The following is a 24,745-nucleotide window of genomic DNA, read 5'->3' as shown; positions in this document are numbered from 1 at the left end:
GAAACAGGCCGAGAAGAATCTCGGCGAGAAAAAAAGAGCGCAGGTTCTCTTATTTTCTCGTCGAGATTCTGGCCAGAGTTCCTGACGAGAAACCTGAAAGCCTCGTACACACAAACGGGAATCTCGTCAAGAAGCAGTCATTTCCTATGGTAATCCTTGAAGATTAGCTTTCATCACTGAACGGACATCGTCAGGGAAAGAGTCCTCTACCTCTGACAATGTCCGTTAAGTGGTGTTGTGACGTCATCACACACACGGGTGGACAAGCAGTGGTGCTTTTGTTGTACACACTGGTCTCTATGCATCTTATGTGAGTGGTATTTATGATAAATGTAATTGCGATCTTAAATACTACTCTACAGGATTTGTATCTCTGCTCCTTCTTTGCTCCATTATGAGTTTGATGTGAGATGCCAAGTCACCCTAGAATCTGCGAACATTAGAGCTGCATGGCAATTATGTACTATTGATCTCTTACCAGGGTTCTTCAAAAAGTTTCCCCACTTTTTTTTTAATTCTATTAAATATAAAACAAGTATGAAAACTGTTTAAAGACACTGTATAACTTGAGATCCTATATATACAGTAAGGAGTGTGAGCACCAGGGGGCACTTGGAAGTGGACACTTGTGTGTAGGGCACTTTTGGGCACTTCACCACTATCACAGGAACAAAATTAGTTTGTTTATTCAAGGATTCCTCTTAAACTGGGACTTGCACCTGAGTTGTTTTACATTGAACTTATATTACATATATTTTTTGTGTTTCATAAAACCGTTTTCACTATATTGAATACATGTAGTAGTGGTGATGTATTTTCTTGCGATTTTTGTTAAAAGGAATAGTGTGCCTATTTTAGTTAAAGTATTCATTGTTCTGTATTCGGATGATCAGTGTGCTGCTTTTTTATATTAGATAGATAGATATTTAAGTTGTTAGGTATAGAGATAAATAAATTACATAGACAGAGAGAAAGAGGGAGAGAGAGAGAGAGATATTAAAGCGGGGGTTCACCCGTACATAAAACTTTTTCCCCTTAGATGGATGCTCGTTTTGTCTAGGGGAATCGGCTAGTTGTTTTAAAATATGAGCATTACTTACCGTTTACGAGATGCATCTTCGCCGCTTCCGGGTATGGGCTGCGGGACTGGGCTTCCGACGGTTGCATCCACCGCGTCATGATTTTCCGAAAGAAGCCGAACGTCGGTGCGCAGGCGCAGTATAGAGCCGCACCGACGTTCGGCTTCTTTCGGCTACTAGTGACGCGATGGATGCGACCGTCGGAAGCCTCTCGGAAGAATGTCAATCAAGAAGGAACGCCCGCTCCCGAAGACCCATACCCGGAAGCGACGGAGAAGATGCATCTCGAAAACGGGTAAGTACAGCTCATATTTTAAAACAACTAGCCGATTCCCCTAGACAAAACGAGCAGGAATCTAAGGGGAAAAGAGAAAAAGAAAACATCATTGGGTGAACTCCCGCTTTAAATATACTGTATATATTGATAGATAGAACTATAGAATGATAGATAGATAGAGACAGATAGATGTCTTCCACTCACCCAACAAATACAATTTAAGATACTAACAATAACTTACAAAGCCATCCACAACTTGGCCCCCAGCTACATCACTAACCAAGTCTCAAAATACCATCCTAATCATTCTTCGTTCCTCCCAAGACCTCCTGCTCTCTAGATCCCTTGTCCCCTCTTCCCATGCTCACCTCCAGGACTTCTCCAGAGCCTCTCCCATCCTCTGGAACTGTCTACCCCAATCTGTCCCACTATCTGCTACTCTGTCCACTTTCAGACGATGCCTGAAATTGAATTTCTTCAGAGAAGCTTGTCTGGCCCCCACCTAACGCTACATTTATTTTTCTCCTTCAACTCACCCCCCACAGTTATTACCCATTGTATCTATTGAAACTCCCTCCTACAGATAAAGCTCTAACAAGCAGGGCCTTCTGATTCCTATTATATTCAAGTGTATCGTAATTGTACTGTCTACCCTGGCTGGCTCCCAGTTGATGGTGGCTTCACATGTGGACTCTCTGATCAGAAGTGCATTCTTTGATCAAAAGTGCGAGTTAAAAACCAGGATTTGGCTATCATTTGCTTCTGCTTGCAGATTTGTTTTTTCCCCTCTTTTTCTCTGACACTTTTAAAACAGCTTTTTTTTCTTTTTCCTTTCTGCTAATTAAGGGGAGGGTTTAATTGTTCACAGGTGTGTGTTTGTTCACAGGTCTTCACAGGTGAGTATTAAAGTGGCTGTACAAGCTCCCAGAGGAGCTGGCTCCCAGTTGATGGTGGCTTCACATGTGGACTCTCTGATCAGAAGTGCATTCTTTGATCAAAAGTGCGAGTTAAAAACCAGGAGTTTGAAACAGGAGGTAAGACAGGAGTCTTCATTATTTTTTTCAATCACTGATCCAGAACAAGCTTGCAGCTAATAAAGTTGGAACTCTTGCTATATAGATTCAGCGGTGCAGCAGACGTTCTCATCTTAGTCTGCTCACCCCAGGGATAGTGAGAGCAGGACGCTCTCAAACGAGTCGGCTCTCCCCAGGGATAGTGCAGCCAGGCAGGGTCCACCACACCCCCCTAGCCAATTGATCCAGGATTGCACCGATCGCCGTTAAGGGGTCAGGAAGGAATTTTTTCCCCCGATCGCTGCAGATTGGCACAGCACGCCTGGGGTTTTTCGCCTTCCTCTGGACCAATCGGGGAGAGAAGACTCAACGAGTGACGGCTCACTTGGACAGTCTTCCACCCATCACGTCCGGCGTCTCGCGGCTCTTCCCGCATCCGCGCCAGACCAGGCCTCATTCGCGGCCGCCGCAATTAGGAAAGACTGATGACAATGTGACTGGCGACAATGGCTAATCTGCGATACTCTGCGCACTCTATTCGGGGTCTGAGACAATTCGCAACAGCATTACCAGCCGTCACCAAAAAGGCCTTAAAAATAGAGCAACTTTTGAGATTCGATCGACCATCAAAAATTTTAACTATTTAACCCAGCTCGAGCACATATCATGTGCTTTGATCAACACAAGATCGGCAGTAAAACACCGATTAGAAATCCACGATTTCTTACTACAAAACGATCTAGACTGCCTCTTTATTACAGAAAGCTGGCTCTCAGACGACTGCAACACCATTCTCGGAGAATTGGTGCCAGAAAACTATCGCATTATAACGGAAAACAGAATAGGGCAAAGAGGAGGAGGCCTGGCGGTGATCCACAAGAATCGCATTACAATCACTAAGCCAGCCCTTCAAAATCCTCTTCCATTCATGGAAACCCTTACTCTTCAACTTCAAACTTCCCTCCAGGAGACTGTTCACATTCTCCTCTGCTATAGGCCACCTGGGCCAAAATCGCAGTTTTTGCCATCATTAACGGAGTTTATATCCACTTATACCCTTAACAGCAAACACCTTTTGCTGCTCGGGGACTTTAATCTGTGGGCCAACTCCGCACAGGATCCCATTGCGGACGCCTGCATTGATCACCTGGAGGGATTAGGGCTACAGCAACTTATATGCGGGCCAACACATGCTTCAGGTCACACACTCGACCTAATTTTCAGACAAAATCTGAAAATAAGCATTTTAGAAAATGAACCATTGCCATGGACAGACCACCATGCAATTAATTTCATAATCTCCAAAATTCCCCCAGTGATAAAAGTACCCAAGCCGGTGACAATACACTGGGCTAGATCTCAGAAGAAGCTCCATTCGGAACTCTTCAAATCTACCTTGGGAAACAGAATCAAAACAATCCATCCACATCAAACAGCCGCAGATACACTGGATGCCATAAACGCAGCCCTGCTACAGTCAGCCGATTTAGTAGCACCGAAACGCAAAGCCTGCATCCGAAAAAGAAAGTCCGGCTGGTTCAACAACCAGCTGTCGCTTCTGAAGCAAGAGCGCAGAAGGGCGGAAGCCGCCTGGAAAAGAAGTCCTGCAGAGGATAACCTCATCATCTACAAGGCAATAACAACACGATATCATAAAGAAATCTTCAAAGCCAAGAAACATCATTTTTCTATGGCGATTAACAGCGCCCTAAACCGCCCCCGCGAACTCTTCAAGATGGTCACCCAGACCATGAACCCAGGATGTCTTGAAGTCCCCAACTCAGACACCCAAGAGTTCTGCAATGAACTATCGGATTTCTTCATCAACAAAATTGAAAGAATCCGGGAAAGCATCATGCAAAACAATACCCCCCTCAACCCCACCGTCAATCAACCACAAAACACCCACAGAAACGCTCTACAATCAACAAAGTTCACTCTGGAACCGATCTCCATCGATACCACAAAAAATATCATTGGTGCTTTGCGGAACAGCACATCGCCCAATGATATCATCCCCACCAAACTGCTGAAGGAATGTGCCGACATCCTGGCACCACCCATCACACAGCTTATAAACCAGTCATTTAAGGAAGGCACAGTGCCATCCCTGTTGAAAGAGGGCACAATCCAGCCCATCTTGAAAAAACCTAACCTGGATCCCAAGGACCCAACTCACCGCCGTCCCATAACAGGCCTAAATGTTCTCTCCAAGATAATGGAGAAAGTAGTGGTACAACAGCTGCAACAGCATCTAGATACCCACAATCTACTGGATCCATTACAATCAGGCTTCCGTCCCGGACACGGGACAGAAACGGCCTTACTCAAAATATGGGACGATGCCCTCGAGGCCGCAGACGAAGGAGAATCTTGTCTCCTGATTCTGCTGGACCTAAGCGCAGCCTTTGACACGGTAGACCACAAACTGTTACTGATGCGACTAGCCAAGGTAGCAGAAGTCGCAGAAGGTGATTTACCATGGTTTTCTTCCTTTCTTGAAAACCGATCACAAACAGTTAAATTGGGTTGTTTCACGTCGGAAAAGCGCACGGTGTCATGTGGAGTCCCCCAAGGATCCCCCCTGTCACCGGTGCTTTTCAACATCTATCTTCGCCCTCTCTTTGATATTATCAGTAGCCAAGAACTACTCTATCACTCTTATGCAGACGATACGCAACTGTATTTTCGCATCTGCAACAAAAAGGATCATCATCTCAGTTTAGAGAAATGTCTCTCTTTGATAGAAAACTGGATGACTAAGAGTTATCTTAAACTCAACAGTTCAAAAACAGAACTCCTTATGTTTCACGCCAGCCGAAAGAGTCAACTGGCAACAACCTGGACACCCCCGCCCATTCTGGGCCAAATCATCACCCCTAGCTCCAAAGTCAAAAGTCTCGGGGTCATCTTCGACACCTTCATGACAATGGACGCACAAATAGGGTCAGTAGTCAGCGGAGCGCACCATCTGTTGCGCCTACTACGCAGACTTATTCCATTTATCCCCAAAGAAGACGTAGCAGTCGTGGTGGGAACAATCGTGAATTCCAGACTGGACTATGCAAATGCCCTTTACCTCGGACTCCCAAAGTACCAAATCTCTCGTCTGCAAGTCGTACAAAATACGGCCGCCAGACTTGTGACTGGGAAAAAAAAATGGGAATCAATCTCACCTTCGTTGAGAACCCTTCACTGGCTGCCAGTAAAAGACAGAATTGCATTTAAAGCACTCTGCCTGACACATAAGTGCATCCATGGGAAGGCTCCGCAATATCTTTGCGACAAGATAGAACCTCACAATTCGAATCGCGTTCTGCGATCCACCGACCAAAATCTGGTCAGGGTACCAAAAACCAAATACAAGTCCAAAGGAGAAAGAAGGTTTGCTTTTCAGGGTCCTAGACTATGGAACGCTTTACCAACCAGCATTCGGTTGGAGGAAAACCACCTGACTTTCAGAAGACGAATCAAAACTCTGCTCTTTTGATGTCATGAGACACGAACAACTAGCGCCCAGAAGCGATTCAGTTCGCATGCGCCGCGCTTTATAAGTTTTTCATTCATTCATTCATTCATACCCTCATGCTGTAAAGTGCTGTGTAAACTGTTGGCGCTATATAAATCCTGAATAATAATAATAATAATAATAATAATGCTAATAATAATAGACAGGTATAGGAATGAATAGATCGTAGATAGATAAGCGATAGATAGATAGATAAATAGACAGATAGATAGATTAGCGATAGATATAGATAGATAGATAGATAGATAGATAGATAGATAGATAGATAGATAGATAGATAGATAGATAGATAGATAGATGTTAAATAGACAGGTAGAGGGATGAATAGATATTAGATAGATAATTACATGGGGCAGTGCGATGAGCAGTGTTATTCTATGACACCCATCATGGATCTGTGATGGGACGATAACATGACAAGTGTCTAAGCAATGAAGCCCATTCTTTCTATGGTAGAATTCTCCAGGGGTGGAAGGGTTAAGAAGTATTGTGTTGTGTCTTGCAGTCTTGTTATTACACACCCTAGGTGTCACGCAATAGGGATTAGCAGACAGATTCCAGTGATCATACCAGCACACATAATAATAGAGGAGTCCTGGGTGTGAGGAGATGTAGGGGGGTGAAGGATGTGGGGGAGTAGCTGTGGTCTGTCTGGTACCATGCAGGGCAGTGAAGATGTAGGGGTGGAGGAGAAGCTGGGTCTGGCTGGTATCATGCAGGGCAGTGAAGATGTAGGGGTGGAGGAGAAGCTGGGTCTGGCTGGTATCATGCAGGGCAGTGAAGATGTAGGGGTGGAGGAGAAGCTGGGTCTGGCTGGTATCATGCAGGGCAGTGAAGATGTAGGGGTGGAGGAGAAGCTGGGTCTGGCTGGTACCATGCAGGGCAGTGAAGATGAAGCTGGGTCAGGCTGGTACCATGCAGGGCAGTGAAGATGTAGGGGTGGAGGAGAAGCTGGGTCTGGCTGGTACAATGCAGGGCAGTGAAGATGTAGGGGTGGAGGGGTAGATGGGTCTGACTGGTACCATGCAGGGCAGTGAAGATGTTTGGGTGGAGATGTAGCTGGGTCTGACTGGTACCATGCAGGGCAGTGAAGATGTAGGGGTGGAGGGGTAGATGGGTCTGGCTGGTACCATGCAGGGCAGTGAAGATGTAGGGGTGGAGGAAAAGCTGGGTCAGGCTGGTACCATGCAGCGCAGTGAAGATGAAGCTGGGTCTGGCTGGTACCACGCAAGGCAGTGAAGATGAAGCTGGGTCAGGCTGGTACCATGCAGGGCAGTGAAGATGTAGGGGTGGAGGAGAAGCTGGGTCTGGCTGGTACCATGCAGGGCAGTGAAGATGAAGCTGGGTCAGGCTGGTACCATGCAGGGCAGTGAAGATGAAGCTGGGTCAGGCTGGTACCATGCAGGGCAGTGAAGATGAAGCTGGGTCTGGCTGGTACCATGCAGGGCAGTGAAGATGTAGGGGTGGAGGAGAAGCTGGGTCTGGCTGGTACCATGCAGGGCAGTGAAGATGTAGGGGTGGAGGAGAAGCTGGGTCTGGCTGGTACAATGCAGGGCAGTGAAGATGTAGGGGTGGAGGGGTAGATGGGTCTGACTGGTACCATACAGGGCAGTGAAGATGTAGGGGTGGAGGAGTAGCTGGGTCTGACGGGTACCATGCAGGGCAGTGAAGATGTAGGGGTGGAGGGGTAAATGGGTCTGGCTGGTACCATGCAGGAAAGTGAAGATGTAGGGGTGGAGGAAAAGCTGGGTCAGGCTGGTACCATGCAGGGCAGTGAAGATGAAGCTGGGTCTGGCTGGTACCATGCAGGGCAGTGAAGATGAAGCTGGGTCAGGCTGGTACCATGCAGGGCAGTGAAGATGAAGCTGGGTCTGACTGGTACCATGCAGGGCAGTGAAGATGAAGCTGGGTCAGGCTGGTACCATGCAGGGCAGTGAAGATGTAGGGGTGGAGGAAAAGCTGGGTCAGGCTGGTACCATGCAGGGCAGTGAAGATGTAGGGGTGGAGGAGAAGCTGGGTCTGGCTGGTACCATGCAGGGCAGTGAAGATGTAGGGGTGGAGGAGAAGCTGGGTCTGGCTGGTACAATGCAGGGCAGTGAAGATGTAGGGGTGGAGGGGTAGATGGGTCTGACTGGTACCATGCAGGGCAGTGAAGATGTAGGGGTGGAGGAGTAGCTGGGTCTGACGGGTACCATGCAGGGCAGTGAAGATGTAGGGGTGGAGGGGTAGATGGGTATGGCTGGTACCATGCAGGAAAGTGAAGATGTAGGGGTGGAGGAAAATCTGGGTCAGGCTGGTACCATGCAGGGCAGTGAAGATGAAGCTGGGTCTGGCTGGTACCATGCAGGGCAGTGAAGATGAAGCTGGGTCAGGCTGGTACCATGCAGGGCAGTGAAGATGTAGGGGTGGAGGGGTAGATGGGTCTGGCTGGTATCATGCAGGGCAGTGAAGATGTAGGGGTGGAGGAAAAGCTGGGTCAGGCTGGTACCATGCAGGGCAGTGAAGATGAAGCTGGGTCTGGCTGGTACCATGCAGGGCAGTGAAGATGAAGCTGGGTCAGGCTGGTACCATGCAGGGCAGTGAAGATGAAGCTGGGTCAGGCTGGTACCATGCAGGGCAGTGAATATGTAGGGGTGGAGGAAAAGCTGGGTCAGGCTGGTACCATGCAGGGCAGTGAAGATGTAGGGGTGGAGGAGAAGCTGGATCAGGCTGGTACCATGCCAGATGCAGTGAGTGAGGGTAATCGAGTTGGGTGATGTGGGTGAGTAATAATGCGGATATGACCCTGGCAGTGCAGTGATGAATAGACTGTGCACACTGTCATACAGTAGAGTAGATGAATGGTGTGTATGAGGCATAGCAGCAGGCTCTCACCTTGGCTAAGGCCTCTTCTTGTTTAGGACTGAGGTCCCCGACTCTTCCACTCATCCTCGTAGCCGGCCCTGGTCCGCTCAGCTCCTCTGTATGTGTACCCGGAAGGTGTGTCACTGTCACACTCGGCTCTTCAGTCCTCCCGGTGTTATTATATGACAAGCCGCAGGCTCCGCCCCCCGCACCACAGCCAGCCCCTCTTCTTCTTCTTAAAGCGACAAGTCACAGGATCAGCAAGTCAGAGTCTCCCTCATGTCCCCAGTGCTGCTGGGGTGTCTGTGACTGTAACCCTTTGTATTCAGTGTCCAGCACTTGGGAGTTTCAGATTGGTCTAATGGTGGCCATACACGCTTTATTTATATTATCCAATCGATGTGCGATCAAAACAATCTGTAATCAATCAAAGACTTGCTTTAGATTGGATTCAGTCCAACTGAAGCAATTTTATTTCCTTTAACAGCAGGCTGAAGGAAAGAAAATAACTTGATTCCACCGACCCCCACCAACACAGTGTTAATGGGGGGTCCCTCCCACTGCGTTATTGTGTTCTGACAGAGGGAGCCTTCCTCGCCATCAGAATAAAATGATTACTGCATCCAGCCACAGCCAGCGGCAGTAATCGTACAAAACCTGCCCATAGGTGGATTGACATTTGGAGTAGTTCCCGCTAAATCGGCCAAATTGCCATCCGTCTATGGCCGGCTTAAGTCAATCAGGGTGAGAAATGATCAATCAATTCTTCACGAATGTGATCAGATGTCGTTTGATCAAATTATGGAATTACATGAAGGAAAAAGATGTGATCAATAATTTATAATCATAAATCACAATCATATCTTAACTATTGATCAGAATCCACTTCCCCATAAGAGACGTATTGTATCAGTTGCTAGGTATGGATTGATTATTCCTATTGGGAGAGGTTAGAAAAGAGGTAAACCTTTTAGACCCCTTTCACACTGGAGCGGTGCGGGCGTTAGCGGTAAAGCGTCACTAGCTTCAGCGGCGCTTTACCGCCATTATAGCGGAGCTTTTCGGCCGCTAGCGGTGCCATATTTACCCACGCTAGCGGCTGAATAAAGGGTTAACAGCGCCTGTTTCAATGGGCAGGGCGGTGAAGGAGAGGTGTATATACCGCTCCCGCACCGCCCCAAAGATGCAGGACTATTTTTCCCGTCCCGAAAGCACGACCCCCCCCCCCCCCAGTGTGAAAGCACTCGGAGGCATGAGGCACTTTTCAGGCGCTATTCTTAGCGGTAAAATGCCTGAAAAGCGTCCCCAGTAGGAAAGGTTTCTTACTGAAGTGTGTATGGCCATCATAAGGCCTCATTCAGGTGTACATAAAGCAGAGAGACAGTCATTTTTGTGTTTACTAAAAGTGAGAAGCTGCAAAAAGTATAGCTGCTGACTTTTAATAAACACACACTCACTTGTCAGACAATCCAGCCATGCGGCCCCTTAAACCTTTGCCTCTCTCTGGCGCTGGCATCACAGGTGTGGGTACCCGGCTGAGACAGCTTATGGCTTCACAGCCGAGTGCTAACAGCGCATGCACGCATCATGCTGCACCTTCTCAATGGCCTGACAATCTTCTGGGACCTGTGATGTGTCCCAGAAGATTCAAGGGAGAGAGGGGGAAAGGAAAACCTCTGCTCGAGTCGCCTAGGCGGTCCGAGCAGAAGTGGGAGCTGGGTACCTGTCAAAACTATGGGCCATATTCTCGTAGAATCCGCGGCGGCGTAGCGTAAGCCATTTACACAACGCCGCCGCAAATTACTTGAGCAAGTGCCGTATTCTCCAAGCACTTGCTCCGTAATTTGCGGCGGCGTAGTGTAAATGGCCCGGCGTAAGGCCGCATAATTCAAAGGGGGCGGCTTGTATTTAAATTAAGCGCGCCCCCGCGCCGATCGTACTGCGCATGCGCCGGGCGTAAAAATAGCCCAGTGCGCATGCTCCAGCTCACAACGGAAAACGTCAATAACGCCGACGTGAGCGTTATTGACGTAAAGTCCTATTCGCGAACGAGTTAGGAAAACGACGTAAACGACAGAAAAAGACGACGCTGACCCGACGCCATACTTAACATGGCATACGATGGACCTTCGTAAACTTACCCCTCATATAGCAGGGGCAAGTTTACGCTTACGGAAACGTTGTAAATTCACTGCGTCGACCGCGCGTACGTTCGGGAATCTCGCATAAATAGCTAATTTGCATAGACGACGGAGAAAACGACGAGGCGACACCTAGCGGCGGGAAAAAATTGCATTTAAGATCTGACAGCGTAAGAGCCTTACGCCTGTCAGATATAATGGATATCTATGCGTAACTGATTCTAAGAATCAGTCGCATAGATACGACGGCCCAGATTAGGACTTACGACGGCGCAAATGGCGTTGCGCCGTCGTAAGCCCTTTGAGAATCTGGGCCTATGTACCTAATCCCCCCCCCCCCCCAAAGAAAATGACATGCCAAATGTAGCATATAATGGGATAAGAAGCCCTTAAAGCAGAAGTTCCACTTCCACTTCTGGGTGGAACTCCACTTTAAAGTAGAACTTTAGTCAGAAAATGAAGTCTCACCCTTCTCTGCACATGCTCACTTGCTCTCTGCCAAATTTGTAGAGGCCTATTTACTGACAGCCTACAGTTTTCCTGCTGTTCAGAGGCTCTGGGCAAAATGGCAGCCTCCAGCAAAAAGAAACAGGAGCAATGCTGGAGGCAATTTACAGCACACACTCATTTTGATTGCATAATTATTAATGAGGAATGTACGTTTCTTGCTAAAGGATGTTATTTTTATCAAGTATTTATGGTTAAAGTTCTGCTTTAAAGCTGAACTCCATAAAAAAAAAAATGTTTTTTCCTTGCAGTGGGACTGTGCCAGAACTGCACAGGTTAACTTCTCGTTTTTTCTAGGGGAGAGGAGAGCGGAGATATACTTACTTAACCACCAAAAGATTTGGCTGCTCAATGACCAGGCCATTTTTTGGGATACGGCACTGCGTCACTTTAACTGACAATTGCGCTTGAGCTTTCTTTTGGTGGTATTTGATCATCATTTTTATTTTTTGCTAAAATAAATATCCCCATGTTTTAAAAAAAGAAAAGAAAATGTTTTCCTCAGTTTAGGCCAAAAAGTATTATTATACATTTTTTGGTAATAAAAATCGTAATAAACGTATATTGATTGGTTTGCGCAAAAGTTATAGCATCTACAAAATAGGGGATAGATTTATATATTTTTTTTACAAGTAATGGTGGCGATCTGTGATTTTTTTTGGTACTGCGACAATGCGGCGGACACATCGGACACTTTTGACACATTTTTGGGACCATTGGCATTTATACAGCGATTGGAGCAATAAAAATGCACTGATTACTGTGTAAATGTCCCTGGCAGGGAAGGGGTTAACACTAGAGGGCGATCAAGGGGTTAAATGTGTTCCCTAGTGTGTGGTCTAACTGTGGGGAGAGGGGACTGACTATAGGAGATGACAGATCGTGGTTCTCAGCAGGGCTGTCTTAATGAGAGGGCACTGCCCAGGGGCCCCAGCTGCATGGGGGGCCCCTGCACTTTCCCCAAAGCAGCTGGTCCTAGAGCCCATGCTGCCCCAAAATTGGGGGCCCCATGATGGCACTGAGAGTGATGGATACACAGGGAAGGCAGGCTGGCAGCGGTGCGCTGTGCTCTGCAGAATGATACCTATTTCACAGCCAGCAATAAGGGGCAGAGCAAGAGTGCCAGTGATGCTCTGACCCCTCCCCATGCAGCTTGAATGCTTGGGACTCAAAATAAGGGATGTAAAGAGGACACAGTGTAGGGGGTATCAGGGATGTAGTGGGGTCACAAGGTCACAATACAAGGGGTATCTTATGGTATATGGTTACAGTGCTGGGGGGAATATCTAGGGTGTAGGGGGTCAGAGTGCTGGGGGACATCTGGGGTGTAGAGGGGTCCAAGTGTTGGAGGGATATCTGGGATGCAGAGGGGTCAGGGTGCTGGGGGGATATCTGGAATGCAGAGGGGTCAGGGTGCTGGGGGGATATCTGGAATGCAGAGGGGTCAGGGTGCTGGGGGGATATCTGGAATGCAGAGGGGTCAGGGTGCTGGGGGGATATCTGGGGTGTAGAGTAAGCTGACCAGATTTTTAAAATGAAATCTGGGGACATATTTTTTCTTTATTGGTAATGGCAACAATCAGCAACTCTCTGCCCGTTGCCACCCGCCTCACAGCCTCTCAAGTCTTACTCTTCGGGCCCTGGCTACGACTGGATGGGGAGCGGAGGAAAACCAATATGCCAGGGAAGGCAAGGAGATAGGCAGGTGGCTGGCCAGGATTTGAGCCAAGGCAGAAGAACATGCGAGAAAAGCTGAATGTGCATGCACCCGAAACTGAAGAAATATTCCCTCCGCTCCGACCAGCACATGAGCATCAGAAAGGGGCACAGATAATGGGAAAATACAACCCCCCTATGCTAGTAGGCACAGCGGAGCGGGGGGTGTGCAATTCTATTTTATTTTATTTTAATTCTGCACTGATTGTCTTTGAAATTGCCCCTGCCCCCTATTAAATCCAATCTGGGGACAAAACCAGGGACAGACTTGGTCCGGGGACAGTGTCCTCAATCAGGGGACTGTCCCCTGAAACTGGGGATGTCTGGTCACCCTAGTGTAGAGGGCTCAGAGTGCTAGGGGGATATCTGGGGTGTAGAGGGGTCAGAGTGCTGGGGGGGCATCAATATAGCAGATATATTATATGCACAGGACAGCTTTGTTACTTTATGTATGTAGTATTTCCCCGACTGTTTCTTTGCTGTACAGAATGATTGTTCATGTAGTTAACGTGGAGCTCCACCCAAAAGGGCAAGCTCCGCTTGTCTGCCTCCTACCTACTTGATGTCTGTTTACCTGCACTGTCTCCATTGTAGGGGCCCCAGAGCATTACTTTGCCCAGGGGCCCATGATGCTATTAAGACGGCCCTGGTTCCCAGCTCCTAAGAACTCACAGGGCCGGATTCAGAAAGAGATAAGACAGCGTATCTCCTGATACGCCGTCGTATCTCTGAGTTCGGCCGGTCGTATCTATGCGACTGATTCAGAGAATCAGTTACGCATAGATATACCTAAGATCCGACAGGTGTAAGTGACTTACACCGTCGGATCTTAAGCTGCAATTTCAGGCTGGCCGCTAGGTGGCGCTTCCGTATTTTTACGCGAGGAATATGCAAATGAGAATTTACGCCGATTTTTTACGTCGTTTGCGTTCGGCTTTTTCCGGCGTATAGTTACCCCTGCTATATGACGGGCAGCTAATGTTAAGTATGGCCGTCGTTCCCGTGCCGAGTTTTTAAATTTTATGTCGTTTGCGTAAGTCGTTCGCGAATACGGCTGGACGTAATTTACGTTCACGTCGAAACCAATGACGTCCTTGCGACGTCATTTAGAGCAATGCACACTGGGATATTTTACGGACGGCGCATGCGCCGTTCAAACAAAATGTAAAAAACGCGGGGTCAACACAAATTTAAATAAAACACGCCCCCTACATCCCCATTTGAATTACGCGGCCTTACGCCGCAACACATACGTTATGCCGCCGTAACTAAGGGCGCAAGTTCTTTCTGAATAAAGAACTCACGCCCAAAGTTAGAGCGGCGTAACGTATCTCAGATACGTTATGCTGGGCGGACAGATACGCCAATGTATCTGAATCCAGCCCACGATCTGCATCTCCTTAGCTCACAGAACAGGGACGTGTATGTTTACACACACATACACGTCTCTGTTCTGCCTCTCGTGTCCGCGATTGCTCGTGGCCGGTGGATATCGCAACCGCCAGTCACGAGCATCGTACCCCCGCTATCCTGCTTAAAGGGACCGATGTACAGCTATGTCGGTTGGCTGGATAGTGCGGATCTGCCACCGTATAATGACAGCGGCAGGTCGGCTAGTGGTTAAAGTGCTTATAAAGGCAGAAGGATTTTTTATCTTAATGCATTCTATTCTAATTGAATGTCATTGCTGAGCCTGTCATCTACTAGAACCCCCAGGTTTTTTTCCATCCTAAATTCCCCCAGAGGTTCTCCCCCCAGTGTGTAAATTGCATTCATATTTTTGCCGCCCAAATGCATTATTTTCAATTTTTCCACATTAAACCTCATTTGCCATGTAGTTGCCCACCCCATTAATTTGTTCAGATCTTTTTGCAAGGTTTCCACATCCTACTTAGCTTAGTGTCGTCTGCCAATACAGAGATTGAACTGTTAATCCCATCCTCCAGATCATTTATGAACAAATTAAATAGGATTGGTCCCAACATAGAACCCTGCGGGACCCCACTATCCACCCCTGATCATTCTGGGTACTCCCCATTTATCACCACCCTCTGAACTCGCCCCTGTAGCCAGTTTTTAATCCATGTACTCACTAGGGGCACTGCCCAAAAATTTGCGTCCAATTTGTCAAGGCAATGGCTGGTGTTGGCGCTTCAATCATCACGGCACAATGGTTAATATGGTGTCAGGATGATAGAAGCGCATTATTTCTATTATTACATTGTAATATAAAATGAAATAGTTTAACTCACCATAATGCAGAATCAGTGGGAGCCCTGAGAGTGTCACTTGCTACGTCACCTGTTATCAGATGCAGCGTGTCACTTGCCACAGTCGCCTGTCACCAGATGCAGATGGTCACTGCCAGTGGCCAGTGACAGTGTCCCAGTTGTCCCAGAGTGAGGGCGGGCAGTAAGAGATGATGTCATCAGACATCAGGGACAAAAGTAGGGGGTCCAACTATAAAATGCAATTATATACACACACACACACATAAATATACAGGGCCAGATTCTCAAAGGCGTTACGACGGCGCAACACCATTTGCGCCGTCGTAACACCTCATCTGGCCCCGGGTATCTATGCGACTGATTCTCAGAATCAGTTGCGCATAGGTACCCATTAGATCTGACATGCGTAAGGCTCTTACGCTGTCAGATCTTAAAAGTAATTTTTTTTCCCGCCGCTAGGTGTCGCATCGTCGCTTTTCCCCGTCGTCTATGCAAATGAGGTAAGTACGGCGATTCCCGAACATACGCGAGGTCGACGCAGCGAATTAACGTCGTTTGCGTAGCGTACCCGACGCGTAAGGTTGCCCCTGCTAATTAGCAGGCGCAACCAATGTTAACTATGGCCGTCGTTCCCGCGTCGAATTGAATAAAAATAACGTCGTTTGCGTAAGACGTCCGTGAATGGCGCTGGACGCCATTTACGTATACATCTAGGCAAGTGACGTCGGGGCGACGTCATTTAGCGCAATGCACGTCGGGTAATTTACCCGACGGAGCATGCGCAGTACGCTCGGCGCGGGAGCGCGCCTAATTTAAATGGTGCCCGCCCCATTTGAATTGGGCGGGCTTGCGCCGAGCAATCTAACGCTACACCGCCGCAAGTTTACAGGTAAGTGTTCTGAGAATCAGGATTTAAACCTGTAGACCTGCGGCGGTGTAACGTAGAGCTCATACATTACGCTGCCCAGGAGCAGCGCTAATGTATGAGAATCTGGGCCACAGTGTCTTGAAAAAGTATTGGTGGTTGCAGCCAGGTGGAGGGGAGGACAGAATGGGAGCAGCCAAGTAGAGGGTGAGGACAGGGTGGATGCAGCCAGGTAGAGGGCAGGACAGGGTGGATGAAGCCAGGTGAAGGGGAGGACAGGGTGGATGAAGCCAGGTAAGGGGGAGGACAGGGTGGATGAAGCCAGGTAAGGGGGAGGACAGGGTGGATACAGCCAGGTGGGAGGGGAGGACAGGGTGGAGACAGCCAGGTGGGAGGGGAGGACAGGGTGGAGACAGCCAGGTGGGAGGGGAGGACAGGGTGGATACAGCCAGGTGGGAGGGGAGGACAGGGTGGAGACAGCCAGGTGGGAGGGGAGGACAGGGTGGATGCAGCCAAGTGGGAGGGGAGGACAGGGTGGATGCAGCCAGGTGGGAGGGGAGGACAGGGTGGAAGCCCCCCTTATCCCCCTCACTCCCCCCACTTGGAGGTAAGTTCTTACCTTGGATGAATAAAAATTTGACTGGTTTAGCAGTGACCGGTTGAATTTCGATCCACTGATGGCCATTCCCATTCAAGATGAGTTGATCTAATGATCGACTTCTCTCAAAAGGGACTGTCCTACTCCCGGAGGAGTCCTACTGTCAAAATACAATAGCACACAAGGGAGAATTCCCTCATCCACCTTGAGCAGACTGACTGATAAGAAAAAAAAAAGATCTAGTTTAACCTCTTGTGGACCTCCCCACCTACATTTACTGTCGCAGGGCAACCGCTCTGTGCCAGATCATGTACTGGTACGCGATCTGACACTTCTGAGTCAAGGGCGTGTGCGAGCGGTGCCGGCAATCTGCTCCCGCTGTGATTGGGCACAGCTGAAGCCAATCAGCTGCTCAGGTGGACTCGATTTCCACCAGGACCTGGCGATCGTTCGTTACAGAGGCAGAACGGCAGTCTGTCTAGGTAAACAAGGCAGACCGCCATTCTGTCAGAGGGGAAGGTACTGATCCTGTGTTTCTGCTGAGCAGGAACACGGTTCTTTACCTCCCCCTAGTCAAAGCAAATACCCCACAGTTAGTAGGCACAACATAGGCATACATTTAACCCTTTGATCGCCCCTGATGTTAACCTATTCCCTGCCAGTGTCATTAGTACAGTGAGAGTGCATATTTTTAGCAATGATCACTGTATTGGTGTCACTGGTCGCCAAAAAGTGTCAAAAGTGTCAGTTAGGTCCGATTTGTCAACCGCAATATCGCAGTCCCACTAAAAGTCCCTGATTGCCACCATTACTAGTAAAAAAAATAATAATAATAATAATTAAACAAATAAAAATTAAGGGCCAGATTCACAGCGGAGATACGACGGAGTATCTCAGATACACCGTCGTATCTCTCAGAGTATCTATGCGACTGATTCATAGAATCAGTTACACATAGATAGCCCTTAGATCCGACAGGTGTAATTGTTTTACACTGTCGGATCTTAGGATGCAATACCGCGGCCGCCGCTGGGGGGAGTTTGCGTCGTAAACCAGCGTCGGGTATGCAAATTAGGAGTTACGGCGATCCACGACGGTTTTTCGCGTTCGCTACGTCGCTGCTAGTCTAGTTTCCCGTCGCAAAGTTAGTCGTCGTTTTTGGTGCCCTAACTTTACACAGCACACGTATGTGCTGTATAAAGTATGGCCGTCGTTCCCGCGTCGAAATTTAAAAATGTTTCCTTCTTGTGTAAGACGTCCGGGAATACGGAAGTACGCTACGCACGTCGCCGTTCAAAAAAATTACGTCACTTCGCGCAAAGTAGGGTTGTCCCAATACCACTTTTTTAGGACTGAGTACAAGTACCGATACTTTTTTTTATGTACTCGCCGATACCGAATACCGATACTTTTTTTTAAATGTGTCCCCAAATGCAGCCATGTCCCCCGTATAGCAGCCATGTCCCCCGTATAGCAGCCATGTCCCCCGTATAGCAGCCATGTCCCCCGTACAGCAGCCATGTCCCCCGTACAGCAGCCATGTCCCCCGTACAGCAGCCATGTCCCCAGTACAGCAGCCATGTCCCCCTTACAGCAGCCATGTCCCCCTTACAGCAGCCATTGTCCCCCTTACAGCAGCCATTGTCCCCCGTACAGCAGCCATTGTCCCCCGTACAGCAGCCATTGTCCCCCGTACAGCAGCCATTGTCCCCCGTACCTACTGTTATCACCGCGGCGGGGAACATTACAGACAGCGTTCGTTTGAACAGCTGTTTTCCCCGCTGCGCATAGACACTCCCCCTTGGACGGATCTGTCCAATCACGAGCAAGGGGGAGTGTCTATGTGACTCCCCCTTGCTCGCGATTGGACAGATCCATCCAAGGGGGAGTGTCTATGCGCGGCGGGGAAAACAGCTGTTCAAACGAACGCTGTCTGTAATGTTCCCCGCCGCGGTGATTAACGTGGCAGTGGCGGCGGTTTTGGCGGCGGGGGGGGGGGATTTAAGTATTCTATTTTAGTATCGGGGGTATTAGCAGGAGTACGAGTACTCCCGCTAATACTCGGTATCGGTCCCGATACCGATACTGGTATCGGTATCGGGACAACCCTAGCGCAAAGCACAGCGGGAAATTCAAAAGGAAGCATGCGCAGTAGGTCCGGCGCGGGAGCGCGCCTAATTTAAATGGCACACGCCACTTTGAATTACGCGGCTTACGCTGGAGGCCGCCGGCGTAGGTTTTCATTGCAAGTGCTTTGTGAATCAGGCACTTGCTATGATGTATCTACGATACGTTACACCGCCGCACTTCTGCGTGAATCTGGCACATAGTTTGTAGATACTATAACTTTTGCGCAAACCAATCACTATACGCTTTTTTTTTTTACCAAAAATATGTAGCAGAATAGATTTTGGCCTAAATTGATGAAGACATTTTATTTTTTATTTTTATTTTGTGGGTTTGTTTTTTAGCAGAAAGTAAAAAAGATTGTATTTTTTCTAAATTGTCTGTCTTTTTTTGTTTATAGCAGAGGTGATCGAATACCACCAAAATAAATCTCTGTTTGTGGGAAAAAAGGACAAAAATGTTATTTGGGTACAGCATCGCACGACCTCGCAGTTGTCAGTTAAAGTAACGCAGTGCCGTATTACAAAAAATGGCCTGGTCATGAAGGGAGGTAAACCTTCTGGAGGTCAAGTGGTTAATCTCCACTTGTCTTACAAAGCATTCCATACCCACTAGCACAAAACTGGGAAGGAGAAAATGTAAACTTCAGAGCTTTTGATGAAGTAAACCTTCCGGAGCTGAAGAAGTTAATGGGGCTTTCACACTGACGTGGTTTGCCTGAGGCATGGGTGTAGCACAGTGTACAGGCATACCCCACCCCAAAAGTACACAATGGGACCACAGCATGTATGTAAAACAAAAATGTACTTAAAGCGGAGTTCCACCCAAAAGTGGAACTTACGCTTATCTGATCCCCCGTACCACATTTGGCACCTTTTGGGGCTGAGCGGATACCTGTTTTTTACAGGTATCCTGTCCCCACTTCCGCAAGACCGGCCGCAGCTCGGTCCCCCTTCTCCTTCCTCCCCTTCAGCCGGGCCAGTGAGAGAGCAAAGCGTGCTTTGCACATGCGCAATAGACCCGGTCATGAAGCCGAAAGGCTACACTGATGGGTTCCCTTACACACAATGGCAGCACCAGACCAGCCAATGGAAACATCAGCTACGGTGTCAACATCGCTGGACTCTAGGACAGGAAAGTGTCCCAATGTTAAAAGTCAGCAGCTACAATATGTGTAGCTGTTGACTTTTCATTTTTAAAGGAGTGGGCGGAAATCCGCTTTAAAGTGAAGCAATACCCTTTTTCACTTCTCAATGCATGTACTGCATTGCAATAGTCATTTACAGGCACAAAATCGGATAAACCGGGAGCAGTGCCATGTCAAGCTGACTAAGATTTCCCATTGACTCCAATGTTAAAAACTGGGAGCAGTGCCATGTCAAGCTGACTAAGATTTCCCATAGACTCCAATGTTAAAAACTGGGAGCAGTGCCATGTCAAGCTGACTAAGATTTCCCATAGACTCCAATGTTAAAAGCTGGGAGCAGTGCCATGTCAAGCTGACTAAGATTTCCTATAGACTCCAATGTTAAAAACTGGGAGCAGTGCCATGTCAAGCTGACTAAGATTTCCCATACTCTCCAATGTTAAAAACTGGGAGCAGTGCCATGTCAAGCTGACTAAGATTTCCCATAGACTCCAATGTTAAAAACTGGGAGCAGTGCCATGTCAAGCTGACTTAGATTTCCCATAGACTCCAATGTTAAAAACTGGGAGCAGTGCCATGTCAGGCTGACTAAGATTTCCCATAGACTCCAATGTTAAAAACTGGAAGCAGTGCCATGTCAAGCTGACTAAGATTTCCCATAGACTCCAATGTTAAAAACTGGGAGCAGTGCCATGTCAAGCTGACAAAGATTTCCCATAGACTCCAATGTTAAAAACTGGGAGCAGTGCCATGTCAAGCTGACTAAGATTTCCCATAGACTCCAATGTTAAAAGCTGGGAGCAGTGCCATGTCAAGCTGACTAAGATTTCCTATAGACTCCAATGTTAAAAACTGGGAGCAGTGCCATGTCAAGCTGACTAAGATTTCCCATACTCTCCAATGTTAAAAACTGGGAGCAGTGCCATGTCAAGCTGACTAAGATTTCCCATAGACTCCAATGTTAAAAACTGGGAGCAGTGCCATGTCAAGCTGACAAAGATTTCCCATAGACTCCAATGTTTAAAACTGGGAGCAGTGCCATGTCAAGCTGACTAAGATTTCCCATAGACTCCAATGTTAAAAACTGGGAGCAGTGCCATGTCAAGCTGACTTAGATTTCCCATAGACTCCAATGTTAAAAACTGGGAGCAGTGCCATGTCAGGCTGACTAAGATTTCCCATAGACTCCAATGTTAAAAACTGGAAGCAGTGCCATGTCAAGCTGACTAAGATTTCCCATAGACTCCAATGTTAAAAACTGGGAGCAGTGCCATGTCAAGCTGACAAAGATTTCCCATAGACGCCAATGTTAAAAACTGGGAGCAGTGCCATGTCAAGCTGGAAAAGATTTTCTATAGACGCCAATGTTAAAAACTGGTAGCAGTGCCATGTCAAGCTGACAAAGATTTCCCATAGACGCCAATGTTAAAAACTGGGAGCAGTGCCATGTCAAGCTGACAAAGATTTCCCATAGACGCCAATGTTAAAAACTGGTAGCAGTGCCATGCCAAGCAGAGGCGTCCCTAGTGGGGGACCAGAGGGGGCCCTGACCCCCCCAACATCATGCTGTGCCCCACCATGTGCCCCCCCAAAAAAAAAAAATATATATTTTTTTTTTTGCAATTTTTGTATTTTGCTCCCCGAGAGGGAGAGCGTCCCCAGTCAGCTCTGCGGGGGATTCCTCCCCCTCCCTGTGCTCGCCGACACTGCATAATGCGAGCGCTCACACAACCAGATATTCTAGCCTGGGCCGTGTTTAAGTGTGTGCACTGCAGACTGCAGTACACTGTAATCACTGAACTACATTATCTCCATCCCTTCTCTCCCCCCCATCTGTCTCCCTCCCCCTCTCCTGTTCTTTCAAAACATTCACAATTTACTTTCACTTTCAGTTAGGCAGATAATATACGGTGCAAATTTCTTTCCTACATCCACAGATTGCAGGAAAGAAACTTGCATGATTCCCCCATCAACACAGACAGTGCTGACAGGGGAATATCCCTCCTGCCCAGCAATTATATTCTCCCGACAAACAGTGATTATCACTAGTGACTATACAGCAACCACTAGTGATAATTATAAGAGAATCTGCTCATTAATGGTTCAAATCTCAGTCAGTTTATGCTGAACCAGCTGAGATTTAAACTGTCTATGGCTGGTCTTAGCTCTTAGGCAGCCCATACATTGATAAGCACTGTGGAGTGTCGGCTTCCTGGCGTGATCGGGCATGTGGGATTTCAAACACACCCGAGTCCATCTCTATTGGTTGTAGACAGTTGAGCTCCCTGCAGGTTGCTTAGCAGTAGTGGACCCTTCTCTGACATGCTGATCGGGATGCAATCCAGGTGATGCTCTTAGTCAAATCCTAGTCATAAATATAAGTGATTTTATTGATCAAAGCCCACACTTTACAGGCATAGAGCCCACATGGCTGCTGATCATACGGTTGATTATATTTATGTGGTTGTACTCTTGATGCTAATAAATACTGTGTTTATTAGATCTGACTGGGAGCATCACCTGGATCACATGCCGATCAGCATGTCAACAGAGAAGGTTATACAGCATTAATGCTGCTAGGTGACCAGCTGGGGGCTCGGCTCTCTATAACCAATAGTGCCAGCCTTCCCCTGCATGCACCCATAATGTCACCAGCACTAGGTCCTAATAGACTGCCGCCGCTGCCAAGGAGACAGATGCCAGACCAGCGCTGTAAATAGCAGGGACAGGGCAGCTGGGGATCCCCACTGTGGCAGAACACCAGGGCCCGGTGGCAAGACAACCTTTGCAACCCTGATATTTCTCCCACTGCTTTGGACCCTTATATTTTCTTGGTGTGCTGGTGACATATATCTCTTGTTTTCTGCCACCCTGGGGGGCCCCAGTATAGTAGGAAGGGAGCTCACTGCAGAACATGTGAAAGGGCCCATAGTGGGATCGTAGTAAAGGGCCCCAGGATATATATATATATATATATATATATATATATATAATTGCATTTTATAGTTGGCCCCCCTACTTTTGTCCCTGTCCCCCCATGTGCCCTCCCTAAATATGAAAGCTGGAGACGCCACTGATGCCAAGCTGACAAAGATTTCCCATAGACGCCAATGTGTCTGTAAAGTGAGGTTAAGTAAAGCGGGGTATGCCTGTACCTACCGTTTTCGTGTGGGTTCCCTGCACTTTGACATAGATTAGATCAATCGGTTTTGGTGTGTTTTGTGAAAGCCTGCATGCAGAAATTTTGGTGCGCTTTCAGAAAACACTGCGAGAAAAATGCAACGCATCAGTGTGAAAATGCCATAAGCCTTTTTTACTGTGTTTAAAGAGGAGCTCCAGTCTTCTTCCAAAAAAAAAAAAAGTCAGCAGCTATAAATAGTGTAGCTGCTGACTTTTAATAAAAAGACATTTAGCTGTCCAAACTCAGGTACCCGGCTGCTCCCCCCAAAAAAATGACAAATGTGGCAGTGGAGGGGGAGGGGGGATGCAAACAAGCCGAACTTCCCTTTTTGGGTGAAGTTCCACTTTTAAGCAATACTTATTGTTGTGACATTTTTTTTTTCATTTACTACAGGTACTTATATAGCGCTGTCAATTTATGTAGCGCTTTACACATATGTACAGTATATTGCACATTCACATCAGTCCCTTTGCTCAAGGAGCTTACAATCTAATTACTTAATGCAGTGGGAGCATGTACCCTTTATCCTTGTACCCTATTCTAAAACTTCAGTAAAGAAAAACTGAAAGAGACAAAGTCATTTTTAATTTTTGTAAATCCAAAGCTTTCATTAAACTAATATCTGGTAATCCTGATATGAAGGTACTTTATCAGGCACTTCCTGTCATAGGTGACACTACTCCGTCTACCTCCCAACTGCCATCCTGCACTGCCAACCAGTCATATGCCGAGTCTCAATGTGCATACATGGTCCACTGTTGTCACCACCAGAATGATATGTAGCCACTGCTGCAACACATGTATTTAGGGCTGGTTCACACCACAAAAATGCACTCCAGATACGTTCCCAATGCGTTTCTGCATGTGCGTTTTTATTGCATTTTTGATGCGTTCCAGAGCATTTTCAGTTTTTAATGCGGTTCCAGATGCATTCCAGGTGCTTTTTTTTTCTTCTTTTTCTGTGTTTATTTTTTGCACTATACTTGGGTCCAGTGCGTTTTTGATGTGTCCTGGTGCGTTTCAGTGCTTTTTTGATGTGTTTTACTGCGTTCCAGTACAGTCCAGTGCAGAAAAAATGCAGCATGTTCTACTTTTTGTTCTGGACCTGACTTCACTGGTGTGAACTATGCCATTGAAACCATATAACCTACTTTCCATGTGTTTTTTGATGCAGAAAAAAACGCACTGGACTGCATGTGGTGTGAACTAGCTCTTATGCCGCATACACACCATCACTTTATGTGATGAAAAAAACGACATTTTCTGTGAAGTAAAAAACAACGTTTTTGAAACTTCAATTTTCAAAGACGAAGTTGCCTACACACCATCGTTTTTTCACAATGCTCTAGCAAAGGGAGGTTACGTTCACCACTTTTTTCCATTGAAGCTCGCTTTATAACTAGCTTCTGGGCATGCGCGGGTGTAAAAACGTCGTTTTAAACGTCGTTTTTTGCTACACACGGTCAATTTCTGTGAAGTAAAAAACGACG

At 47.4% G+C, this 24,745-nt stretch overlaps 1 protein-coding gene across 1 annotated transcript in view; it reads right to left on the bottom strand.

The window, feature by feature from the left end:
* The window catches only part of SEC14L2 (SEC14 like lipid binding 2), an 85,375-nt gene extending 76,450 nt beyond the window's left edge, over positions 1–8,925 (bottom strand). The window contains exon 1 of the mRNA XM_040352039.1: positions 8,773–8,925. Within this exon, the coding sequence (XP_040207973.1) occupies positions 8,773–8,826 (54 nt within the window). The 5' untranslated portion in view covers positions 8,827–8,925. The remainder of the gene's footprint in view (positions 1–8,772) is intronic.
* Positions 8,926–24,745: the final 15,820 nt, after the last annotated feature.

The sequence above is a fragment of the Rana temporaria genome, chromosome 1 (assembly GCF_905171775.1).
Source record: "Rana temporaria chromosome 1, aRanTem1.1, whole genome shotgun sequence".
In the NCBI taxonomy this organism is placed as follows: domain Eukaryota; kingdom Metazoa; phylum Chordata; class Amphibia; order Anura; family Ranidae; genus Rana; species Rana temporaria.
Note: the sequence above shows the minus strand (reverse complement) of the source record. Positions and strands in the feature narration are given on the sequence as shown.